This window comes from Orcinus orca, chromosome 6 (genome assembly GCF_937001465.1).
Source record: "Orcinus orca chromosome 6, mOrcOrc1.1, whole genome shotgun sequence".
NCBI lineage: Eukaryota > Metazoa > Chordata > Mammalia > Artiodactyla > Delphinidae > Orcinus > Orcinus orca.
In genome coordinates, this window is record NC_064564.1 from 33,379,626 (window position 1) to 33,401,852 (window position 22,227).

Below are 22,227 nucleotides of genomic sequence, written 5' to 3' on the forward strand. Positions count from 1 at the left end.
CCTTCTGCTAAATTTGGGGGGTTTTTTTGTTCTTCTTTCTCTAGTTGCTTTACGTGTAAGATTAGGTTGTTTATTTGAGATTTTTCTTGTTTTTTTGTGGTAGGATTGTATTGCTATAAACTTCCCTCTTAGAACTGCTTTTACTGCATCCCATAGGTTTTGGGTCATCGTGTTTTCATTGTCATTTATTTCTAGGTATTTTTGGATTTCCTCTTTGATTTCTTCAGTGATCTCTTGGTTATTTAGTAGCGTATTGTCTAGCCTCCATATGTTTGTATTTTTTACAGTGTTTTTCCTGTACTTGATATCTAGTCTCATAGTGTTGTGGTCAGAAAAGATACTTGATACAATTTCAGTTTTCTTAAATTTACCAAGGCTTGATTTGTGACCCAAGATATGATCTATCCTGGAGAATGTTCCATGAGCACTTGAGAAGAAAGTGTATTCTGTTGTTTTTGGATGGAATGTCCTATAAATATCACTTAAGTCCATCTTGTCTAGTGTGTCATTTAAAGCTTGTGTTTCCTTATTTATTTTCATTTTGGATGATCTGTCCATTGGTGAAAGTGGGGTGTTAAAGTCTCCTACTATGATTGTGTTACTGTCGATTTCCCCTTTTATGGGTGTTAGTATTTGCCTTATGTATTGAGGTGCTCCTATGTTGGGTGCATAAATATTTACAATTGTTATATCTTCTTGGATTGATCCCTTGATCATTATGTAGTGTCCTTCTTTGTCTCTTGTAATAGTCTTTATTTTAAAGTCTATTTTGTCTGATACGAGAATTGCTACTCCAGCTTTCTTTTGATTTCCATTTGTATGGAGTATCTTTTTCCATCCCCTCTCTTTCAGTATGTATGTATCTCTAGGTCTGAAGTGGGTCTCCTGTAGACAGCATATATACGGGTCTTGTCTTTGTATCCATTCAGCCAGTCTATGTCTTTTGGTTGGAGCATTTAATCCATTTACATTTAAGGTAATTATCGATATGTATGTTCCTATTACCATTTTCTTAATTGTTTTGGGTTTGTTATTGTAGGTCTTTTCCTTCTCGTGTGTTTCCTGCCTAGAGAAGTTCCTTTAGCATTTGTTGTAAAGCTGGTTTGGGGGTGCTGAATTGTCTTAGCTTTTGCTTGTCTGTAAAGGTTTTAATTTCTCCTTCGAATCTGAATGAGATCCTTGCTGGGTAGAGTAATCTTGGTTATAGGTTTTTCCCTTTCATCACTTTAAATATGTCCTGACACTCCCTTCTGGCTTGCAGAGTTTCTACTGAAAGATCAGCTGTTAACCTTGTGGGGATTCCCTTGTATGTTATTTGTTGCTTTTCCCTTGCTGCTTTTAATATTTTTTCTTTGTATTTAATTTTTGATAGTTTGTTTAATATGTGTCTTGGCGTGTTTCTCCTTGGATTTATCCTGTACGGGACTCTCTGTGCCTCCTGGACTTGATTGACTATTTCCTTTCCCATGTTAGGGAAGTTTTCAACTATAATCTCTTCAAATATTTTCTCAGACCCTTTCTTTTTCTCTTCTTCTGGGACCCCTATCATTCGAATGTTGGTGCATTTAATGTTGTCCCAGAGGTCTGTGAGACTGTCCTCAATTCTTTTCATTCTTTTTTCTTTTTTCTGCTCTGCGGTAGTTATTTTCACTATTTTATCTTCCAGGTCACTTATCCGTTCTTCTGCCTCAGCTATTCTGCTATTGATTCCTTCTAGAGAATTTTTATTTCATTTATTGTGTTGTTCATCATTGTTTGTTTGCTCTTTACTTCTTCTAGGTCCTTGTTAAACGTTTCTTGTATTTTCTCCATTGTATTTCCAAGATTTTGGATCATCTTTACTATAATTACTCTGAATTCTTCTTCAGGTAGACTGCCTATTTCCTCTTCATTTGTTTGGTCTGGTGGGTTTTTATGTTGCGCCTTCATCTGCTGCATATTTCTCTGTGTTCTCAATTTGCTTAACATACTGTGTTTGGGGTCTCCTTTTTGCAGGCTGCAGGTTCATAGTTCCTCTTGTTTTTGGTGTCTGCCCCCAGTGGGTGAGGTTGGTTCAATGGGTTGTGTAGACTTCCTGGTGGAGGGGACTGGTGTCTATATTCTGGTGGGTGGGGCTGGATCTTGTCTTTCTGGTGGGCAGGGCTGTGTCCAGTGGTGTGTTTTGGGGTATCTGTGTACTTAGTATGATTTTAGGCAGCCTCCTTGCTAATGGATGGGGTTGTGTTCCTGTTTTGCTTGTTATTTGGCATGGGGCGTCCAACACTGGAGCTTGCTGGCCATTGGATGGAGCTGGGTCTTAGCGTTGAGACAGAGTTGTCTGGGAGAGTTCTCGCTGATTGATATTATGTGGGGCCAGGAAGTCTCTGGTGGTCCAGTATCCTGAATTTGGCTCTCTCACCTCAAAGGCTTGGGCCTGACACATAGGCCAGAGCACCAAGACCTTGTCAGCCATACATCTCAGAAGAAAAGGGAGAAAAAAGGAAAGAAAAAAATAATTAAAAAATAAATAAAATTATGAAAGTAAAAAAAATTAAACAAATAAAAATGTAAAAGTAATTTTTAAAAAAAGAGAGCATCCACACCAATAAGCAAATCCACCAATGATAAGAAGCGCTAAAATCTGTACTAATATATACGTAAAAATCAGAAAGAAGTCAGTCGCAGACAGCATACCCCAGTTGCACCCAAAGTCCACTGCCTCAATTTTGGGATGATTCGTTGTCTGTTCAGGTATTCCACAGATGCAGGGTACCTCAAGTTGATTGTGGGGATTTAATTCACTGCTCCTGAGGCTGCATGGAGAGATTTCCCTTTCTCTTCTTTGTTCGCACAGCTCCTGGGGCTCAGCTTTGGTTTTGGCCCCATGTCTGCGTGTAGGTTGCCCTAAGGCTTCTGTTCCCACCCAGACAGGGTGGGATTGAAGCAGCGGCTGATTAGGGAGCTCTGGCTCACTCATGCCGGGGGAGGGAGGGGTATGGTAGTTATAACTGGAATGCAGGGCGAGCCTGTGGCGGCAGAGGCCAGAGTGATGTTGCAACAGCCTGAGGTGTGCCGTGTGTTCTCCTGGGGAAGTTGTCCCTGGATCACAGGACCCTGGCAGTGGCGGGCTGCACAGGCTCTGGGTCGGGGTGGGGTGGGGGGGCATGTGGATAGTGACCCGTGCTTGCACACAGGATTCTTGGTGGCCTCAGCAGCAGCGTTAGCATTTCATGCCCGTCTCTGGGGTCTGAGCTGATATTTGTGGCTCGTGCCCATCTCTGGAGCTCGTTTAGGCGGTGCCCTGCCTACTGTGGGCAGACAGGGAAGGAATCCCCTCTCCTTGCGCACCCCGAAGCAATGGTCTCTTGCCTCTTAGTCAGTTCCAGACTTTCTTCTGGACTCCCTCACGGCTAGCTGTGGCGCACTAGCCCCCTTCAGGCTGTGTTCATGCAGCCAACCCCAGTCCTCTCCCTGGGGTGTGACCTCTGAAGCCCGAGCCTCAGCTCCCAGCCCCCACCCGCCCCGGTGGGTGAGCAGACATGCTTCAGGCTGGTGAGTGCTGGTCGGCACCAATCCTCTGTGTGGGTATCTCTCCGCTTTGCCCTCTGCACCCCTGTTGCTATGCTGTCTGTCCTTCTAGGCTCCGAAGCTTCCCCCCAGCCCACCCCCGTCTCCACCAGTGAAGTGGCTTCCCAGTGTGTGGAAACTTTTCCTCCTTCACAGCTCCCTCCCAGAGGTGCAGGTCCTGTCCCTATTCTTTTGTCTCTGTTTTTTCTTTTGCCCTACCCAGGTACGTGGGGAGTTTCTTGCCTTTTGGGAAGTCTGAGGTCTTCTGCCAGTGTTCAGTTGGTGTTCTGTAGGAGTTGTTTCATATGTAGATGTATTTTTGATGTATTTGTGGAGAGGAAGGTGATCTCCATGTCTTACTCGTCCAACATCTTGAAGGTCCCCCTCAATGTTTTGGATTTTTAAACTCTACCACAGGCTTCTCTAAGTACATAGATTAAACTTCAAAATGTTCTGTGGGAGAATAGAAATGAGAAGTACATGTCTAAATAACTGGGCTTTATTATTTTGAGACCTGAATTGTCAAGATTAAAACTATACATGATCAAGTTGTGATCTTTTTGTTTCAGTCCACTAATTTATCCATTGCTACTTGAGGCTCTCCTAGGTTTTGAAACATTGATCAGCAATTCAAGATCAGAAGTTTTCACAGGGCTGGGTTAGGCAGATGGTAACTTTTTAAATGGGGGCAGTGGAATTCTAATGGCTGCAATATTGTTCAGCAAAAAAACAAAACAAACAAAAAACCCCACAAAAAACAAAACCAAGAAAGTTTGTGTCATGACTTTGAAAAGCACTACCAACTTCCTAAGTATTTTCTATCCCAGTATTTTATTTTTCCTGTGAGATTGCCTTTTGCTCCTTCAGAGAGATTCCTTACCCTGGAGAGAGACAGCACGTTCTCCTTACTCATGTTTCCTAAGCCACGGGGCTTCCTTACTTTTACATCTCTGCACTTGTCACATTTTTAAAAACTTTATCTACTTTCAACAAACTGAAATGATCAATTGCTCACTCTTTACTGTGTTACTTGCTGTATTATCTATTGCTGCCTTACAGATTACACCAACACTTAGTGACTTCAAACAACAATTAATGTTCTCTGAAACAGTTTCTGTGGGGAATGTATTTGAGATTGGCTAACTTGGGTGGGTCTGCTTCTGGATCTGGCTGGGCTGCAGTCATCTGAAGGCTTGACTGGGGCTGGAGGGTCCACTGCTCAAATGGCCCATTCACATGCCCAGCAAGTTTGCACTGGTTGTTGGCAAGGAGCCTCAGTTCCTCGCCACGTGGGCTGCGCTCACAAAACAAGAACCTGATTTTCTTGGAGTGAGGAGTCCTAAAGAAAGCAAGGCAAAAGCCACAACGTCCTTGTGATCTAGCTTCAGGTGTCACACTCTACCATTAATGCAGTATCCTATTGTTTACACAATGGTGACCTATTCATTGAGGGTGGAAATACCAGAAGATGAGCATCGTTGGGGCTGTCTTGGAAGCTGGCTACCACAGCTATTTAGTATCTCTCTTGTTCAACTCTTGCTGTTTTCTATTTTTGGACAGCAATGTGCAGTTAGAGTGGCCATTCTATATATATAGCTTTTCATGAAAATACACTAAAAAAATTTGAGAAGCACATAGCTTCCAAGTTGCTGGGATCACACGGATACATCATAAAATCTCATTGATTTAGAGTTTACTAATTTGAGAACTAATATAGGAGCCATTTTAAGGATTCTTCTCAAGTAACAAATTTATAATAATTTTAATGGGGAAGGGCTTTTGACTAGAGAAGATGAGTGGGTGTAAAATTAAGAATTATAGATTGTTAGCAGACATTTCTTTGATTGTTATATGTCTTAGTCCTTTTGGGCTGCTATAACAAAATACCAGAGGCTTATAAACACCAGAAGTTTATCTCTCACAGTTCTGGAGCCTGGGAGTCCGAGATCAGGGTGACAGCATGGTCCAGTGAGGGCTGTCACATGGTGGAAGGGCCTAGGGATCTCTCTGGAATCCCTCTTCTAAGACACTAATCCCATTCACGAGGGTTTCACTCTAATGGCTGTCTCCCAAAGGCCCCATCTCCTACTACCATCACTTTTGGGAGGTTAGGATTTCAACATATGAATTTTGGATGGGACAGAAACATTTGGACCATAGCATCATGTAAAAAACTTATTCTGAATCTGTAAATTTCCTTCAACTTATTACATTGTACCTAAAATCTCTACGTATAAGCATTCCCCAGTTGGGTTTAAAGGTTATGTTTTTTAAAAGTTCATCACTAGGAATATAGGTTTTGTTTCTCCATAGGAAAAAATATTACATTTTTCTTGGGTTCTTTGAACTGAATTTGTATTCCAAGGCTAACCCACAATTATTTAATGTATTAGAGACTATTTCTGTTTTGAAAGTTAGAAGGAAATAATACCATTGCAATTTTAGTAATTAAAGAAACCAAGAAACTGCAATCTTGAGTTGGAGGAATTATCTTTCACCTGGTGCTTAAGAAAAAGTTTATATAATTTGAGAGAATTTCGTATTAGAAATTTAGGGAAAATCTGAATGAGGTTTCTGGATTTCATTTAATTAATTTATTTAAGTTATGTATGTATATACGTACATCAGTGAATCAAATCCTATTCTTACCCTCATTGGCCTCAAGGTATTTTTTTATTTGGTTTTGTTTTGTGTTTTTGTTGTTGTTTTTTAGAGGAAATTTTTTGGAGGAGTCCTGCTAGGAAGACCTAAAATAGAATGGAGAAATGAAAAGGCTTTCCTAAAGTTATTCATTAAGTCTTAGAAGAGAAAGGAAGCAGGTTGGAGACTAGAAGAGAAGGAGTAAATGTAGAGAACGGGGCGGGGGGGCACTAGATTTAAAAGACTTTTTAGTTTTTCTTAAAGGAACTGGTATGCTCTATTTCCAAATAAATAGTAAGACAATAGAAAGTCAATTGATAGATTGATCCTTAAAAGATCTAAATAAGTAATATATAGATAAATATAATGTTGAGTGCAATTATAGATGATTTTGATTAGTTAATTCATGATAAATTACAACCTTCTCTGAGTCAGTAATATTGTACTTTGAAAATTTGTTTGATACTAGGTAAGAAGGCATTCTTTTGTTCTTGGGATTGATTGTTCTTTGAGGGTTTGTATGCTGCTATAGATAAATGTTAGAAGATTCTGTATAGTTAATTATAGTTCTGTATTATTAGAGTAAATGGGATAAAATCATTTTCAGAAACAGGGTAAACATTTCCATTTATGAGTCTTAAAACAAAATTGGTAAAATGCCCTCTGGAAGCTGACTTGTTTTAAGATATATCCTTCTCTAAGTTTCAAAGATTCGTGCTGGTCTTTGATTTTTATAATTTTTCTTAATCCAATGATATATTTGTATTAACTTTTTATCAATTATTTTAAAATATCCTATTATAAGTAGATTTAAGTTCAATGAATTAAGGATCGAATCTGAGTCCATATAAAAGGTATTGGGTTGGCCAAAAAGTTCATTTGGTTGTTCCGTAAGATGGGATGGAAAAGCTGAATGAACTTTTTGGCCAACCCAATATGAATCTGGAGTTACAATGAAACATAAGACATGGGTTCTTACTTCAGAATTTTGTTGAAGAAACAGCTCATTTATATAAATTTAAGTAATGGAGATAAAAAGTTTGTAATTAAATTTTTTAGTTATTTATTTTTACTGGTCAAAATTTAAAGTGTATTTTCTCCCAAAGTAAGCTTAAGAATTGAATTGAATTTGGGTAATAATACGTGTGCCAAATCTAATGCTTGTGGCCTCTCTCACCCCTTGCCTTCATGTATGGGTGGAAAATGTCCTGCCAGAAGATTCTGAGTTGGAAAAAGATGTGCCTTCGGATAGAGTGAGGGTCAGAAAGTCCGAGGCAAACTTAATTGGGGCTGGGGGATGACTTATTTAGGGGGATGACTTATTTAGAGGGATGCCAGTGGACATTCTCAAGCTGCAAGTTTCTAGAACAGGTTGCTTGTGAGGAAGAGGGAGGGGGAGAAGAGAATGAGACCAGTAAAATACTTCTGCAATACTGGAAGTGAGAAGACAGTGGCACAACATCTATGAACTGTTGAGAGAAAAGGACTGCAGACCTGAAACCATATACATAGTCCAGTGTCAGGGCAGAAAACAAGATACTTTGGAACTACAAAAAGGTCCACCAGCTGTGGACCTCAAATGCTGAAGAACCCACTTGAAGTATTCTACCAGATAAAAATGGAAGCATAACGTAGTTCTGAAGATAAAAGAAGCAAATGACAATAGTAAACAAATGAAGTTTTATAGGAAACCCGTACAATATTGTACGTTGTTAAATCTAAATGGATGGAGTTAATAAAAATGTTTGTCCTGATTCTATGTTGCTCTCATCCTCCCCCCAGTCCCAGTCCCAGTCCATCCCCTATCCCCATCTCCCACACACTTCTTTACTATCATTTCGGTGTATTTTTAGAAAGGACATGAGGTCAAAGCATGTGCTCAGTCTAACATCTTGATTTAGAAAATCTGTTCTTGAAATGCTCTACTTCTTACCACAAAAGGCTGTTGTAGAAAGTTGCTGGTCAGGGCTCCGCAAGCAGCAGAAACCAGCTGTGACAGCAGATTTAAACAAAAGGGGAATTCACTGACTGGGTAGTGGGCAACTCATAGGATTCTTGGGAAGGCTAGAGAATCAGGCTCAGTTGATTGGCTAAAGATTGTACAAAGCTTACTTCTCAGTGACAGTACTATATCTTTATTTAGAAGTAAATTGTCTTTTTCTTCTCTCTTCAAATGTAGGTTATATATTTGGGGAAAACTCCAGAAGAAGCATATAGAATATTAATGTTTGGAGATACATCCTATATTCCTTTCAGGTAAATATAAGAATGTTATGGTAGATTCATTTAATCAGGCCCTTGCCAGAAATATCTTGGTGTAGTTGTTTCTGAAAAAAGAAGACCTCATAAATAGTTATTTTGAGGTGGGTGCAAATAACACCATAGATCTAGGTTACTCAACAGTGATGCTATTGACATTTTGTCGGGGGGTGGTTGTCCTGTGTACTGCAGGATGTTTGACAGCATCACTGGCCTCTGCCCACTAGATGTCAGTAACACCTTCACCCCAGAAAATTAACTGTGAAAGCCAAAAATGTCTCCAGACATTGCCAGATGTCTGTGGTGGTGCTAGGGGTAGTGGTGGTGAATCGCTCCGACATGAGAAGTCAGAACCACTCTCACTGATGGAAACTGTGCTTTGTAATCAGATGAGAATCCTGGAGTTATAGTATGACAAACTACCGTTTTCCAGTACTGCGGAGTTTTGGTCCTGAGGAGTTAAGAAATAAGTTTTTCCCAATAATCAGGAGTTACTTCTGGGGCAGAAACGAACCCCCTTTTCCTAGGGACACAGCCAGCAGAAATAGTGGGTGAGGTTGCTAATATAGCACCACTACTTGAAAAACCAAAACGGCTGTGTCATAGAGGTGGTAGATAAGTAATGTCTTTATATAAGTTAATGACATCCTCATCCTTATGTCAAAGTTACCAGGTGATTGTGTTGAAGATACTTTGGGAAAAAAAAAACCCAAAAACTTGTGTTTTTTTTTCTTTTTTTAAAAATCAAATGAAGTTCTAAAAGTTGCTCTTCCTGTTTATCAAAACACTTGACTTAGCTGTATAATTAAATACTTGTATGGTGCTTAAGTATAATAAGTGTGTGAAGTGATTTTACTCATTGCATACTGTATTGAGAATTTCAAATATTGCATTATTCTTCCGCCTGCAAATTAGTTAAACTTAGTTTTAGAATTGTTGCATATACCTCAAATGCCTGATTTTGAAGACGTGGGCTTGCCTTTAAAGGGGAGGTTATGAACCTGACTTAATTGTGGACAAGTTTTGGGGTGAGTGTCCCTAACCTTATGCAGAATCTGTCTCCTTCGTAAATAACTCTGTAGGACTGTCCATGGATGTACTCCATGAATTAGAGATTTTTGTTAGGATAGTCTGCAGAGTTCAGTTATGTATTGCACTAAAGACTGCATGTATATTAGTGATTTAGCCAATTAGAAGAATTGCTTTGGACCCTGTATCACTCTGCCTTTCTTCCTAGCTCAGAGATCATCTTAAGTATTCTTTGTGGTGGGTAGGAAGGGATGAAGGTTATTTTCTAAACTGGAGAGTGCTCCATTTTTCTTCTCAACTTATAACAGCAACCGTATACTTCCTTCAGAAGAAGTGATTGTGTTTGTGGTCCCTGAGTCATAGGCACATTGCTGTAGTGATAATTTTGTTCTGCAGAACTCTTCTTTTATAATAGTAATCCTTTATAATAGTGCCATTCTTAAAGTTTATACCGCAAGGTCCTGAAACAGGGATAAGCTTACACATTTCACATAATCTAAGTAAGGATCCATGAAGCATTATTAATGTAAGAGAAGTTTTGTGTTAATTTAAATACAGGCATCAAAAATAGAATAAATGTTGTCTACTGCCGTACCCATGTTTAAATTCTTAAAGTTTGGCACTGAAAAATGTAGTTAGTTGCTTCTGGTTCCAGGAACAAAAATCATTAATTTTCTAAAAAACAGGACTTAGCTAGAAGCAGTTCAGGTTTGTGAAATTTGAATCTCTTTAGTCATAGATGCCAGACATTTAATGATCCTCCAAGTGTGGCCTGTGAACTAGTGCCAGTCTGTGAACTTTTTGTTACCAGCTTGTGATAAGTACAGGAATTGCGAGTAAGATTTTACAGACTTTTTAGCAATTTAATAGACTATTTTTATGTCTGTGGAATCAAATAATAGAAGAATTTAAGCTTGTATTTATGTGTTTTTTCCTTTCATTTTTCTAATAATTCATTTTTACTTACAAAATAAGATTATTGCATTATTGTGGGTATGTAATAGTACAAATATTATTGTATTTTACAAAAGTATCAGCCTTTGACAGATTTAAAAATCTGTGCTTCACCACATTTTACTGTTCTGGAGAACTTACTAATTGAGAGTAGGCGGGTGGTCCAGTGGTTCCCTGGTGGTGCAGTGGTGAAGACTCCACACTCCCAATGCAGGGGGCCCAGGTTCAATCCCTGGTCAGGGAACTAGATCCTGCATGCCGCAACTAAAAGATCCTGTATGCCACAACTGAAGATCCTGCATGCCACAACAAGGATCCCGCGTGCTACAACTAAGACCGGGCACAGCCAAATAAATAAATAAATATTAAAAAAAAAAAAAGAAAGTAGGCAAATCAGGATTAATAAAACCTGATAATATTTTGACAGAAATTACACTATAGTCTTTTATCTTTGCCAATTCAAGAGCATAGAATAAATATAACTGCTAACAAGGGATTGTGCAAGAATAGTGTTCACTTGTCTTTAATAACTCCTTTTAGGCTCCTAGCAATATTTAATTAGATGTAATTTAAGTTACATATAATTCTTCAACCACTGAGTTTTAAAAAACTATATATATATATATATATATATGATTTCTTAATGAATTATATTAGATATTTCTCTACCTGTCTACCTGAAAAAACAGTATAAAATATAGTTCAACATTTTCTTGATACTTTTGGATCATTGTTATATGAAGAGCATATACTTCTGTTCTTTGGTATTACCTATAATACTCCTTGCTTCTTAATTGTTTTTTTGTGTGTGTGTTTTTTTGGGTTTTTTTGGGGGGAGGCCTCTGTTCTTTATTTTCTTGAGAGGTAGTATTGCAGAGCTGCTAATAGCTTGGCTATTGACATCAGACAGATGGGAGTTTGACTCTCCGTTCTGCCACTAATATCTCCGTGGTTCTTTACAAATGTGAGCCTTGGTCTCTTAGTCTATAAGTGGGAATGATAGTAGGATCACCCTAATGAGGTGTGAGGATTAAGTAACATCCTGCTTATGAAACACTTGGTGGCTGATCCTTAGATAACATTTGTTAAACATTCATGGTTTTTTCCTTTTAAAAACCATGTATAACTTAGACACAATTAACAACTCTAACTCCTATGTGTACAGAACAATAAACTCCTACATATTTACATGTAACTACCATCCAGTTCAAGATACAGAAAATTGTCAGCCTCCGTGAAGATTCTCTTCTACCCCCTTTCTAAAAGTTTTTCTTTTCTTTTAATGTCATATAAATGGAATCATACAGTATACATTTTTGGAGAGCTGGGATCTAGTGTTTTAAATATATAATGTCTGTGAGATTTATCCATGTGATGGCAGGTGTTAGTATCAATAGTTTGTCCTATTTTTTATTGCTTTTGTAGCATTCCATTCTATGAATATACCACAGTTTATTTGTCCATTATCCTTTTGATGGACACTTGGGTTATTTGTAGTTTTAGGCTGTTATGAATGCAAGCTGCTCTGAAAACTGTTATTTTTTTAAACTAGTATTTGACATTGTTTTGCAGTTTCTAAGCAGTATTCCTTTATTGATTCTCATCTGCTTTTCCAAGTTTGTTAAATGATCTGTGACAAGGTTTTCCCCCTCACAAAGGCTTATATCCAGATTCATAGCTGCTATTTTGAAGAAGTCTGATTGCTTGGGTGGGAGGAAGGAGGTGTGGATGTGTTTAAAGTTGGAGGTGTTAATGAAATAAACATGAGTGAATAAAGAAAGATTCTTGTCTCTTCAGATAATGTGGCAAAACTTTATCCAAGCTCAGATCAAAGCTTGACTAGAGCAGGGCTTGGCCCACAGTAGGTTTATTCCAAGTTATGCATTGAATAAATGCATCAAGTTGTCACAAAAACTGAATCAACATGGCTTTAACTTGATTGGAAAAGAATTATCATAGGTTAAGAAGATAATAATCATAGCTAACTGAGGAGACGTGGTGAAAACATTGGGATGCAATTTGAGAGTTCATCGTCTTTCCACTGATCATTTTGACTTAGACTAAACTACTTCATTTTCCTACCTTAGCTTCTTTATCTTAGAAACCTTCCTTATTGCATGAAACAGTTACTTGTACAAAACATTATTTGTGATGATCCTGTAAGTCAGTGGTTCTTAAACTTGAACGTGTATCACAAGAACCTGGAGGACCCAGCCCCACCCCTAGAACTGGTCTGGGTTGGAGCTTGAGAATTAGCATTTCCAGCAAGTGGGGTGCATGTTGGTGCTTCTTGCCCAGGGAGTATATTCTGAGAAGTAATGGTGCAGGTCATTTTATTTTCCTCCTTCCTGAATATTGCCAGTAAGCTATTGGTAAAAATCATTTTCTCGGTTGCATTGAGACCTTTCCTAGCTTTTGGAAGAGCAGCATTTAAATTCAAAAGCTTGCAGAACAAAAATGGCACGTTGTAAGGCCTTGCGTCCAGTCCTCATGAAGCCTAACATATACTGAAGTAAATCTAACCAATTCAGACAGTAATGTCTAAAAGTGTCTTAGCTAAAAAGGATGCCCTTTTCTTTGATGTTAATGTTGCTATAATAATCTATATTCTTAAAGTTTGTACAAGAACTAAACATTTTAAACATGCCTTAATTTTTCAGGTAAGTGAATTACAATGTGAAAGCCCAACCACGGCGGGCAATTAATTATGGCTCCAGTAGCAGCCTGGTTCCACATAGGGACCAAATGAGTACCATTCTGATAGTCACAGTTGCTTGGCATGCCTAGAATGATCATAATAAAATTCATTTTTATCTTGCCTAATTCTTAAAATTTTCACTTTGTAATGAAATGACTCAAGTTAGCCAAAAAGGAGAAGCAGGTGGGAATGGAGGAGTACCTTATTTTTCTGGACAAAATCTTAACTGACATAAGACATTTGTAGTAAGATTACTAACAGGTGTTGATGCAGTGTTGGGTGGGGCTGTCTAACTTAATTTTAAGCACTTCTCCAATGTAGAGTGATTCTCCTGACAGTAGTTGACTCCTTAGTTTCTGTGGTTTTATTGGTACTGTTGTCCTTTAAGAACCAGAAAGAAGTTATCCAGTTAAATTGTTAAAAAGTATAAGAGCATAATGAGAGGAGCAAAATGCTTTTTAGCTTGCACCTATTATTTCAAATATTATCTTGCTTTCCAAATTTTTTTTTGCTACGTGGATGGAGATAAACACACACACACATGCGCACACAACATGCATATACAGAATCAAAAAGCAGTCTTTCCTGCTAACAGTTTGACACAGTATTCTCCAGTTGGAAGAAAAAGATCAAATGCCTTTCCCTTTTGAGGGGAGGAGTACATACTATTGAGAAGTTGAACTCAAGAAGGAACTTTTGAAGCTCAACTATTAAAGCCAAAAACAGTCTAGACAGATCATTTGAAATTTAAGATGTGGTCATTATTGATCCACATCTGTAAAACAGTATCTACTGGAATAGGTAGAAATTACAATGAACTGTATAACAGTGACTTATCCTTTATTTAAAAACCAAAAGGCAAGAATCCTTTTTTTTTTTTGAGACTGATCCTGAGTATGTGTTTGATTTTAAATTCTAATCAACTTTGTCTTGAGATAAGTGTACAGCAGAAAATTAAATTAACTGAGCTATGTATTTCAATACTTTTGGAATTTCAGAGATGCTGCCTATGGGAGTTGCAATTTCTACATTACACTTCTTGACTGTTTTTATGCAGTAAAGAAGGTAAGTGACTCGTAGGATACACCCAGTGTTGTGCTGGAGAACTGAAGTACAGTTCAAGGAAGACAGGCCTTCTTCCTCAAAGATCTTCCAAGATGTATATGATGTGAAAGGTATCCCATTTCCCTGCCAACATTAGAATGACACTAAACTAGAAAACAGATTATTCTGAATCTGAGTGCTTCTGTGCACGAGTTGGGGGAAAAGCCACTTGAACACAGGGAACAATAAGAAACAGTTTTGTAATTAGCTTCTAAATTCAGAATTCGTTTTGAATGTGTTATGATTTCAAAGAAAAACAAGAAGTAAATAGGTTACTGGTTTCTAAGTTCTCTTTGATTTATGTATTTTATGGGTCTGATTCCCATCGATTCTGTTTACAACAGACATTTCTATAACACAGTAACTGTCAAATACTTTGTTTTTGTATCTTCAAGCATTCAATTTCTAGTTCAACAGAAGTATTTGAGTAGCCCATTAGTTTGTTACTAGGTTTTATATAATACTAAGTATAGGTCACTACTGCTTTGTCAAAGCTATTTAAAAATAACTCCTGTGTTTTATAACCAGGGCTACTTGCTGTCTTTGACTCCAGGGGACAACCGTCATACCACGTTCTAAATAAACAGGGTCCCCTGGAGTCATGTGATGCAGCAGACCCTGGTTATAACACTCACTCCCTTAGGTATATTTCTTGAACATCAGGGCCGTGCAAGAAACTAGAATTGTCAGTCAGTAGCCCTTGGATCAAATAAGCCTTCGAAAACATCTCAAGTTTGTGTGACTTGTATTTTCAGAGGCACAAGGAACCCAGGTTTACTTTCTTGTATAATGGAACATGGTGGCTTTCTGAGAATTTTGACAGAAATTTTAGGGGTTAAACTGAGAGACTTAATTAGTACAACTTCAGAGATTAATTATTATATCTTTTTTCCTATATAAGGCAATAAGGATGGACCTTAATTTTGGGACTGAGCCCAGCAACTCTGTGGTGTATGGAGCTGATGGAGGTAGTTGCTGCAGGCTCTGAGACAGCTCCATGAGGCCACAGTTTAGGCAGGTCATGGGCAGAGGAGGTGATCAGGAGATGGGGAGACAGTAGGTATAGATGACCCCTTCTAGTTACAGTTACAGTCCTTGCCAGATGGACCCCAGGGAACTGCTGACGTAGCCAGGCATCCTTGTCCTTGACCCTAGGGCTCCCTTCTCTCTGCTCCCAGCACCTTTAAAAAAAAAGAAAGAAAAGAAGAAGAAGAAACACTTATGAGGGCCTTGGAGATGGTCTACTATAACATTGGCTTTGTTTTTATCAGATGTTATATCCAAAGTTTAATTAGCTATAACTATAGATCAAAGATTGCTTTTTTCATGCTACATTTAATTTTATTCAAGAGACAACAGCTTCTGATTTTACATTTAAACATTTTCTGTTTGTGACTGATTTTGAATATTATTGTATATTTGAAATTTTTATGAATGTATCAATAATTATGTCTTGATTTTAGTAGTGCTTTTTTTTAAGTGCTACTTCTAATAGGGTCTCCTTATGAAATTCAAATAATAGAAATTCCCTGCAAACTGATACATTTTATGGTATCATTCTGTTATTTTATTGTGTCACTCTGTTGTTGTATTATTATGTATCATTCTAGTCCAAATATGACATATATTGGGTACTCCAAATTCAAAGAAATAAAATTCATCGTGGATTTGGTCTTGGAGTTAGGACTTAAGCCACTATATTTTATAAAATGAGGGTTTTTTTGTTTGGTGTTATAGCCTTCTTATTTCTCATTCATATTTCAGTAGTTTACATTTTGCACACTGGGTTTGCAGAATCACCCCTTTTGAACCAAGAATACCTTCTTGATCAAGAATTGTTGCTTACATACTGTCTGGCTCAGTAAGCTGGGAGAACAGTTGTCAGAGGCTGCCAGCTTGTCCTTGTCTCAGAAAATAGATATTGTGCTTATTTTGCTTAGCATGATGCTCTGCCCATTGCAACTCAGAGTGAGGCTACAGAGTAGAAGAGAAAATTCATATATTTTTCCTTATTGAAACAAGGGTTTTTTCCCTCAAAATTTTGCATTTTAGTGTTGATCTCTGGGCTGTCTTTAGTATAGGGAACATTAATCTTTTAATTCAAGACTGTTCAGAATTTGAAAGTGAAGATGTTTATGAAATATGTGGGATTTGTTTGATATAAACTAACCCATGGTTTCTTTCCTTTGTATTATTTATTTAGCAACTATTGGGTTATGCATTATATTTGAAGCCTGAATGATGTTGATCTAATAAACGAGTAGGATTACTTTGAAGGCTTGATTATTTAGATCTTGCATGGATAGGATGACTGATGAAGGAAAATAAAAAATAAAATTTCATTAAAATAAATACTGTTATAACTAATTTTCCTGATAATGGAAGCATTTAAAAGACATAGCCCACCTCCTTTGAAAACTACTCAATGGAACATAATCTAAATATAAGAATGTTTTTCTGGGGTGCCTCCTGATACTTATTATTAAGAAATTGGATTGGAAACTGTTTCCTTATTTGCATCTTTGTTATTAAAAGCTTTCCTTTGGATTTTAGGCAATGCAGTATGGCTTCCTTAATTTCAACTCATTTAACCTCGATGAATATGAATACTATGAAGTAAGTTTTCAAAGATATTGTTTTTAACTCTTTTATGCATGTTTTACTTCCAGAAGTAGTATTCTTATTTTTTGAAAAATCAAACAATTTAGATGTGTGTAGAGTGAAAAAAACTCGTCTTTTTTTCTCTTATTCCTATTTCTGCAGTCCTAGTTCATATTGATTTTTGCATTTGATACATCTTTCCAGAGTGAATGAGTGTGCTCTGGCATTTTTCTTTAATTTTTAGTTTAAATTTTTTTTTATTATTGATGACTTTCATACAGTGATTAAATGAGATAATGTTTGTTAAACCCTTAGCATAGGAGCTGATGAAATGAATAGCCATTATACATCTAATTAACTCTGGAAAATATTTGTTTTTGTCAGAACCTATTGTTTCTGTGAAGTCAAGACACTTTTGGATGCAAATTACAAAAAGTAAACACAAATGGCTTAAATAAAGTGGGGAAAATTTATTGATTTACGTAAATAAAAAGTCCAGGAGCTAGTGTAACTTCACTCATGACCAGATTCAGGTACTCAAGCACTTACCAGAAATTGGGCTGAAGCTAGCTTTGTTCCAAGGTCAGTTCTCCCCAGTTGGGATAAAGATGGCTACCAACAGCTTTGACTTACCTGTTTGATTAACCCAACTCATTGGAAAAGAAAATTCATAGCTCCAGCAGAAGACTCTCGAACTCCTCTCCTTGGCCTGGCTTAGATCATGTCTCTAGCCCTGAACTAGGTTGTGTTTTTGGTGAGTGTGGGGGATGAGTAGGTATAGAATACTTTGGCCATCACAGCAGTGGAATCGGGTCAGCCCTGTCAAATCATACAGACCAAGAAAGGTGGGGTCGGGGGGCACAGAGAGGAGAGAATCCAGGCAGGCAAAAACCACAGGTGTCCTCTATGTTTTTTAATGTAGTGTATTTTTTTAATGTGTAATTTGATTCTACCATTCTACCTTCCAAGTAGATAATGAGTAAGATGTTATGCTAAAGGTCTTTTCCAGCCAAGAATACTTGTGGAGTCTTGTTTTTTTTATCCTGCTATAGTTATCTTGAGCAGACAGTCTCACTAATATTGGAATGATTCCACAGACAGCATTTTATTCAGCAGTATCTTGAATCCTCAGATAACTGTTCTTTCACAATCAATTTTTAAAATAACTATTATTTTAAACTCCTAAGTATAACAACTATTTTATTGATAAATTGGGTTCATAGTTACTACTAGTCATTACTGTGATGTACCAAACATATAAAAGCATATTGTGTGATTCATTAGGCCAACCCTGCCTTTACTTCTCTGTAATAGCAGTACATTTATAAAGTACAATACACATCAATATTTATTTACCATCTTAACTACTGAATATAATTGAATTATTAACACCATTTTTTGTGCTTCTCCTTATAAAATTAAACATTTAAAATAAAATATACTTTCTCTTTTTAGATAAGCAAAACTAAGAAAAACACCAGTTGGTATTCCTTCAGTGTAGCACAGTGATGCCTTTATGTGTTTTTTACTAAGGAGTAATATAGGTGCTAATTAGCTTCCCTCTCGCTAATGCGGAAATTGTAGCATTGCGGGAGAGTAGCAGGGTCACCCACAAATGTCTTTTACTTTCAGTGAAACTGCATTGAGACACAGGGTAGCTACACACCACCCTGGTAGCTTTGTTTAGTCTCTATAAGTATTTTTAGAAATTTTGGATTAGTGTTTTTCATTGATTCCACGATGCCCATTTTATCCTGTTTTGAATAGGAATTCTCTGAATTCAGGATATATCTTACAATCTATGATGCCTGTGATTCAATGAAATCTATCACACATTTCTCATTAAAAATTCCAAACTTCTGGTTTTACTTCAAAATCAGAACATGTGGCAATAGTCGTCCTCATTCCTGCTTACATCTTTTAGCATGGAATGAACTCATCCATTCCCTTGGCTGATAATTACGTCAAATAAATCAGTTTTGGGTTACTTGCCTGGCCTATAGATCTTAAGGGAACTCTTGATTTATTTCTTACCTGTTCTTAGGTACACGTGTACATACACATACATTGATCTTGTTTTGGTCTTCCCTTTGCAGAAAGCAGAAAATGGAGATTTAAATTGGATAATACCAGACCGATTTCTTGCCTTCTGTGGACCTCATTCAAGAACCAGACTTGAAAGTGGTATGCAAATACATGGGACCAGTATAGTTTTGTTATTAAAAGTATCCATCCAGTATTTTCTTTTAAAAGAGGCCAAAGCTCGACTGTCTTAATTAAGTGTACTTGGACATTTTAGCACATCATTCTGCCTGAATTTTAACTTTTTAAATTTATTTTTTTCACAGTTATAATCAAACTGGTATTCAATCCCCAGTCCAGATACTGTTTCCACCCAGTTACAAGTGAAATTGTTATCCATTGTTTTCTTTCTGCATTTTACAGCATCTGGTGAATTTCTTTATATAGGTTACCACCAACATTCTCCTGAGGCTTATATTCCGTATTTTAAGAATCACAACGTTACTACCATTATTCGTCTGAATAAAAGGATGTATGATGCCAAACGCTTTACGAACGCTGGTTTCGATCACTATGATCTTTTCTTTGCGGATGGCAGCACGCCTACTGATGCCATTGTTAAAGAATTTCTGGATGTTTGTGAAAATGCAGAGGGTGCCATTGCAGTACACTGTAAAGGTATGTTTCTAGTGTTGGTTAAGAAATGGTGGACGTGAATGTATATGTGTGTAGAAACATACCATACTCGTTTAGATTATATGCAAGGAGACATGAAGATGCCTTTGTTTTTTATAGAGTGCTTTTTTTTCCTTTTGTGATTTACTTTTTTTTCTTAAAACCACTTTATGGAGGTATGACTGGCATAAAAAGGCTGTACATATAAAGAATGCTTTTAAAACCCTAATTTCATATGGAAAGTTCAGTAAATTAAGTTGTATTCATGGGTAATACTACAAAGGCTTATCACATTCATTTATTCATCAAATATCTATTCAGTGCCTACTTTGGTAGGTTCTGGCATATGTCAGTGAGCAGAGCAGACTCCAAGAGCTTATCTTTTGGACTTTATATTCTAACAAGTTGCTAGGCTTTCAGCAACTAGAACAATGCTTGGCACTTAATAAATATTTATTGAATGAATGTGTAATAACACATTGTATGAATATACTAGGATTTATTTAACTTTTCTCCTTTTGTTAGTTAACTAAGAAGGCAAGGGATACATTTTTGTTAAGAAAAATCCAACACTGGGGAGAAGAAAAACTAAACAGCAAACCTGGGGAATGTCAGAAATCTAATCCTGAGAATTCACACATTATAAGATTCAAATGTCCAGTTTTCACCAAAAAATCTCAAGGAATACAAAGAAACAGGAAAGGATAGATCATTCAAAGGAAAAAAATGAATCAACAGAAACTGTCCCAAAGAAAGACCAGATGGTAGACTTACTAGACAAAGACATTAAAACAACTGTCTTTTGTTGTTGTTGTTCATCACATGGCAGGCAAGGATCCCTGATCAGGGATTGAACCTGTGCCCCCTGCAGTGGAAGCTGATCTCTGCATCACCCTCAGGGTCATACTAACCTTCTTTTGAAGGATGAGCCATGTTTGCAACCAGTTACCTCTGTTGTCCAGTCCTGTAGGATCCCTGAAACGTAAAAGCCTTCCTTTATTTCATCCTGTTTCTGTCCCCTTTAGTCCAAACTGGCAGTCTTCCAGTGTAATCCCATCAGTATTTTTAGCTTGTGCCGAGATGGCTGATTAAATCCATGGGTAATATCTTTATGGAGCTGATTTTTCAATCATACCCTTGGTATCCAGAACACAGTTTCTCATTTTTTTCAAAATGAATAGGCCTAGAATTTTCTAAACGTTTAGTTTCTCGTTCCTTTTTGCTTAACAATTACTTCTTCAATTCATCTCTCTCGTCTCACATCAGTCAGGAGAAACCAGGCTGCACCTTTAACACTTTGCTTATGAATTTAAATCTCCTTTGCTAATTATCCAAGGTTGTCACGCAGAAGTTCTACCTTCCACAAAGCACTAGAACACAATTCAGCCAGGGTTTTTTTGCCACTTTCTAACAAGGATTGCCTTTCTTCCAGTTTCCATGTGAGTCCACTGGAATCACCATTAACGTCTGTATTCCTCCTACTAACAGCCCCTTCAAGGCAATCTAGGTTTTTTCTCTTTTTTTTTTTTTATTGAGCATCTTTATTGGAGTATAATTGCTTTACAATGGTGTATTTATCTAGGTTTTTTCTAACATGTGCCTTAAAACTCTCCCAGCCTTTAGAATTCCAATGCCAAAGTCACTTCCACATTTTTACATAATGTTTCAGTAGCATGCCACTTCACAAAATCTGTATTAGTGGGATTTTTCCAGAGAAACAACTAGTAGGATGTATATATAGAGAGAAGGAGATTTATTATAAGGAATTGGCTTATGTGACTATATAGGCTGGTGAGCATAAAACCTGCAGTGTGGACTGGCAGGCTGGAGACCCAGGAGAGCCAATGGTGCAGTTGAAGTCCAAAGGCTGTCTGGTAGAATATTCCCTCTAACTCTGGGAGGCAAGTATTTTTGTTCTGTTCAGACTTTCAACTGATTGGATGAGGCCCACACACATTACGGAGGGCAGTTGGCTTACTCAAAGTCTACCAATTTCATCCAAATACACCTGCCAGGTTGACAGATAAAATTAACCATCACAGGAGGTAATGATACTAGTCTAGACAAGAGTAAAGGAAGACAGCAGGAATAGAGTGGGAAAAAAAGTCCACGTGCAAATAGGTATAAAAGTAGAGTAGAAAAAACAGTTGGATGAGGGAGAAAGTACAAGATTTTAAGCCTGTATTTTTGGAAAGATGGTGGTTCCATTAACTGAAAACCCAGAGTATAAAACGCTGCATTTACTGAGAATCATCGCTTAGAAAGTGATTTTCAATCTTGGCTAAACGTAGAATCATGTGAGGGATTTTAGGAATCTCTGTGTCCAGGCTGCATCACATACCAGTTAAAACTCTCCAGTTGGGCTTCCCTGGTGGCACAGTGGTTAAGAATCCGCCTGCCAGTGCAGGGGACACAAGGTTCAAGCCCTCGTCCGGGAAGATCCCACATGCTGCGGAGCAACTAAGCCTGTGCGCCACAACTACTGAGTCTGCGCTCCAGAGCCCACGAGCCACAACTCCTGAAGCCCTGGCGACTAGAGCCCGTGCTCTGCAACAAGAGAAGCCACCTCAGTGAGAAGCCCTTGCACTGCAACGAAGAGTAGCCCCCGCTCACCACAACTAGAGAAAGCCCGCACACAGTAACAAAGACCCAATGCAGCCTAAAATAAATAAATAATAATAAAAACAAACAAAAAAACT

The 22,227-nt window shown here is 37.6% G+C and overlaps 1 protein-coding gene across 11 annotated transcripts in view; it reads left to right on the top strand.

Moving 5' to 3' along the window:
* Nucleotides 1–22,227, top strand: part of CDC14B (cell division cycle 14B) — a 107,702-nt gene that overhangs the window by 59,570 nt on the left and 25,905 nt on the right. For all 11 annotated transcript variants that reach the window (XM_049711517.1, XM_049711519.1, XM_049711515.1 and 8 more), the window contains 5 exons: nt 8,366–8,442; nt 14,125–14,191; nt 16,784–16,846; nt 18,928–19,015; nt 19,301–19,531. In XM_049711517.1, coding sequence (XP_049567474.1) covers nt 8,366–8,442; nt 14,125–14,191; nt 16,784–16,846; nt 18,928–19,015; nt 19,301–19,531 — 526 coding nt within the window. The remainder of the gene's footprint in view (nt 1–8,365; nt 8,443–14,124; nt 14,192–16,783; nt 16,847–18,927; nt 19,016–19,300; nt 19,532–22,227) is intronic.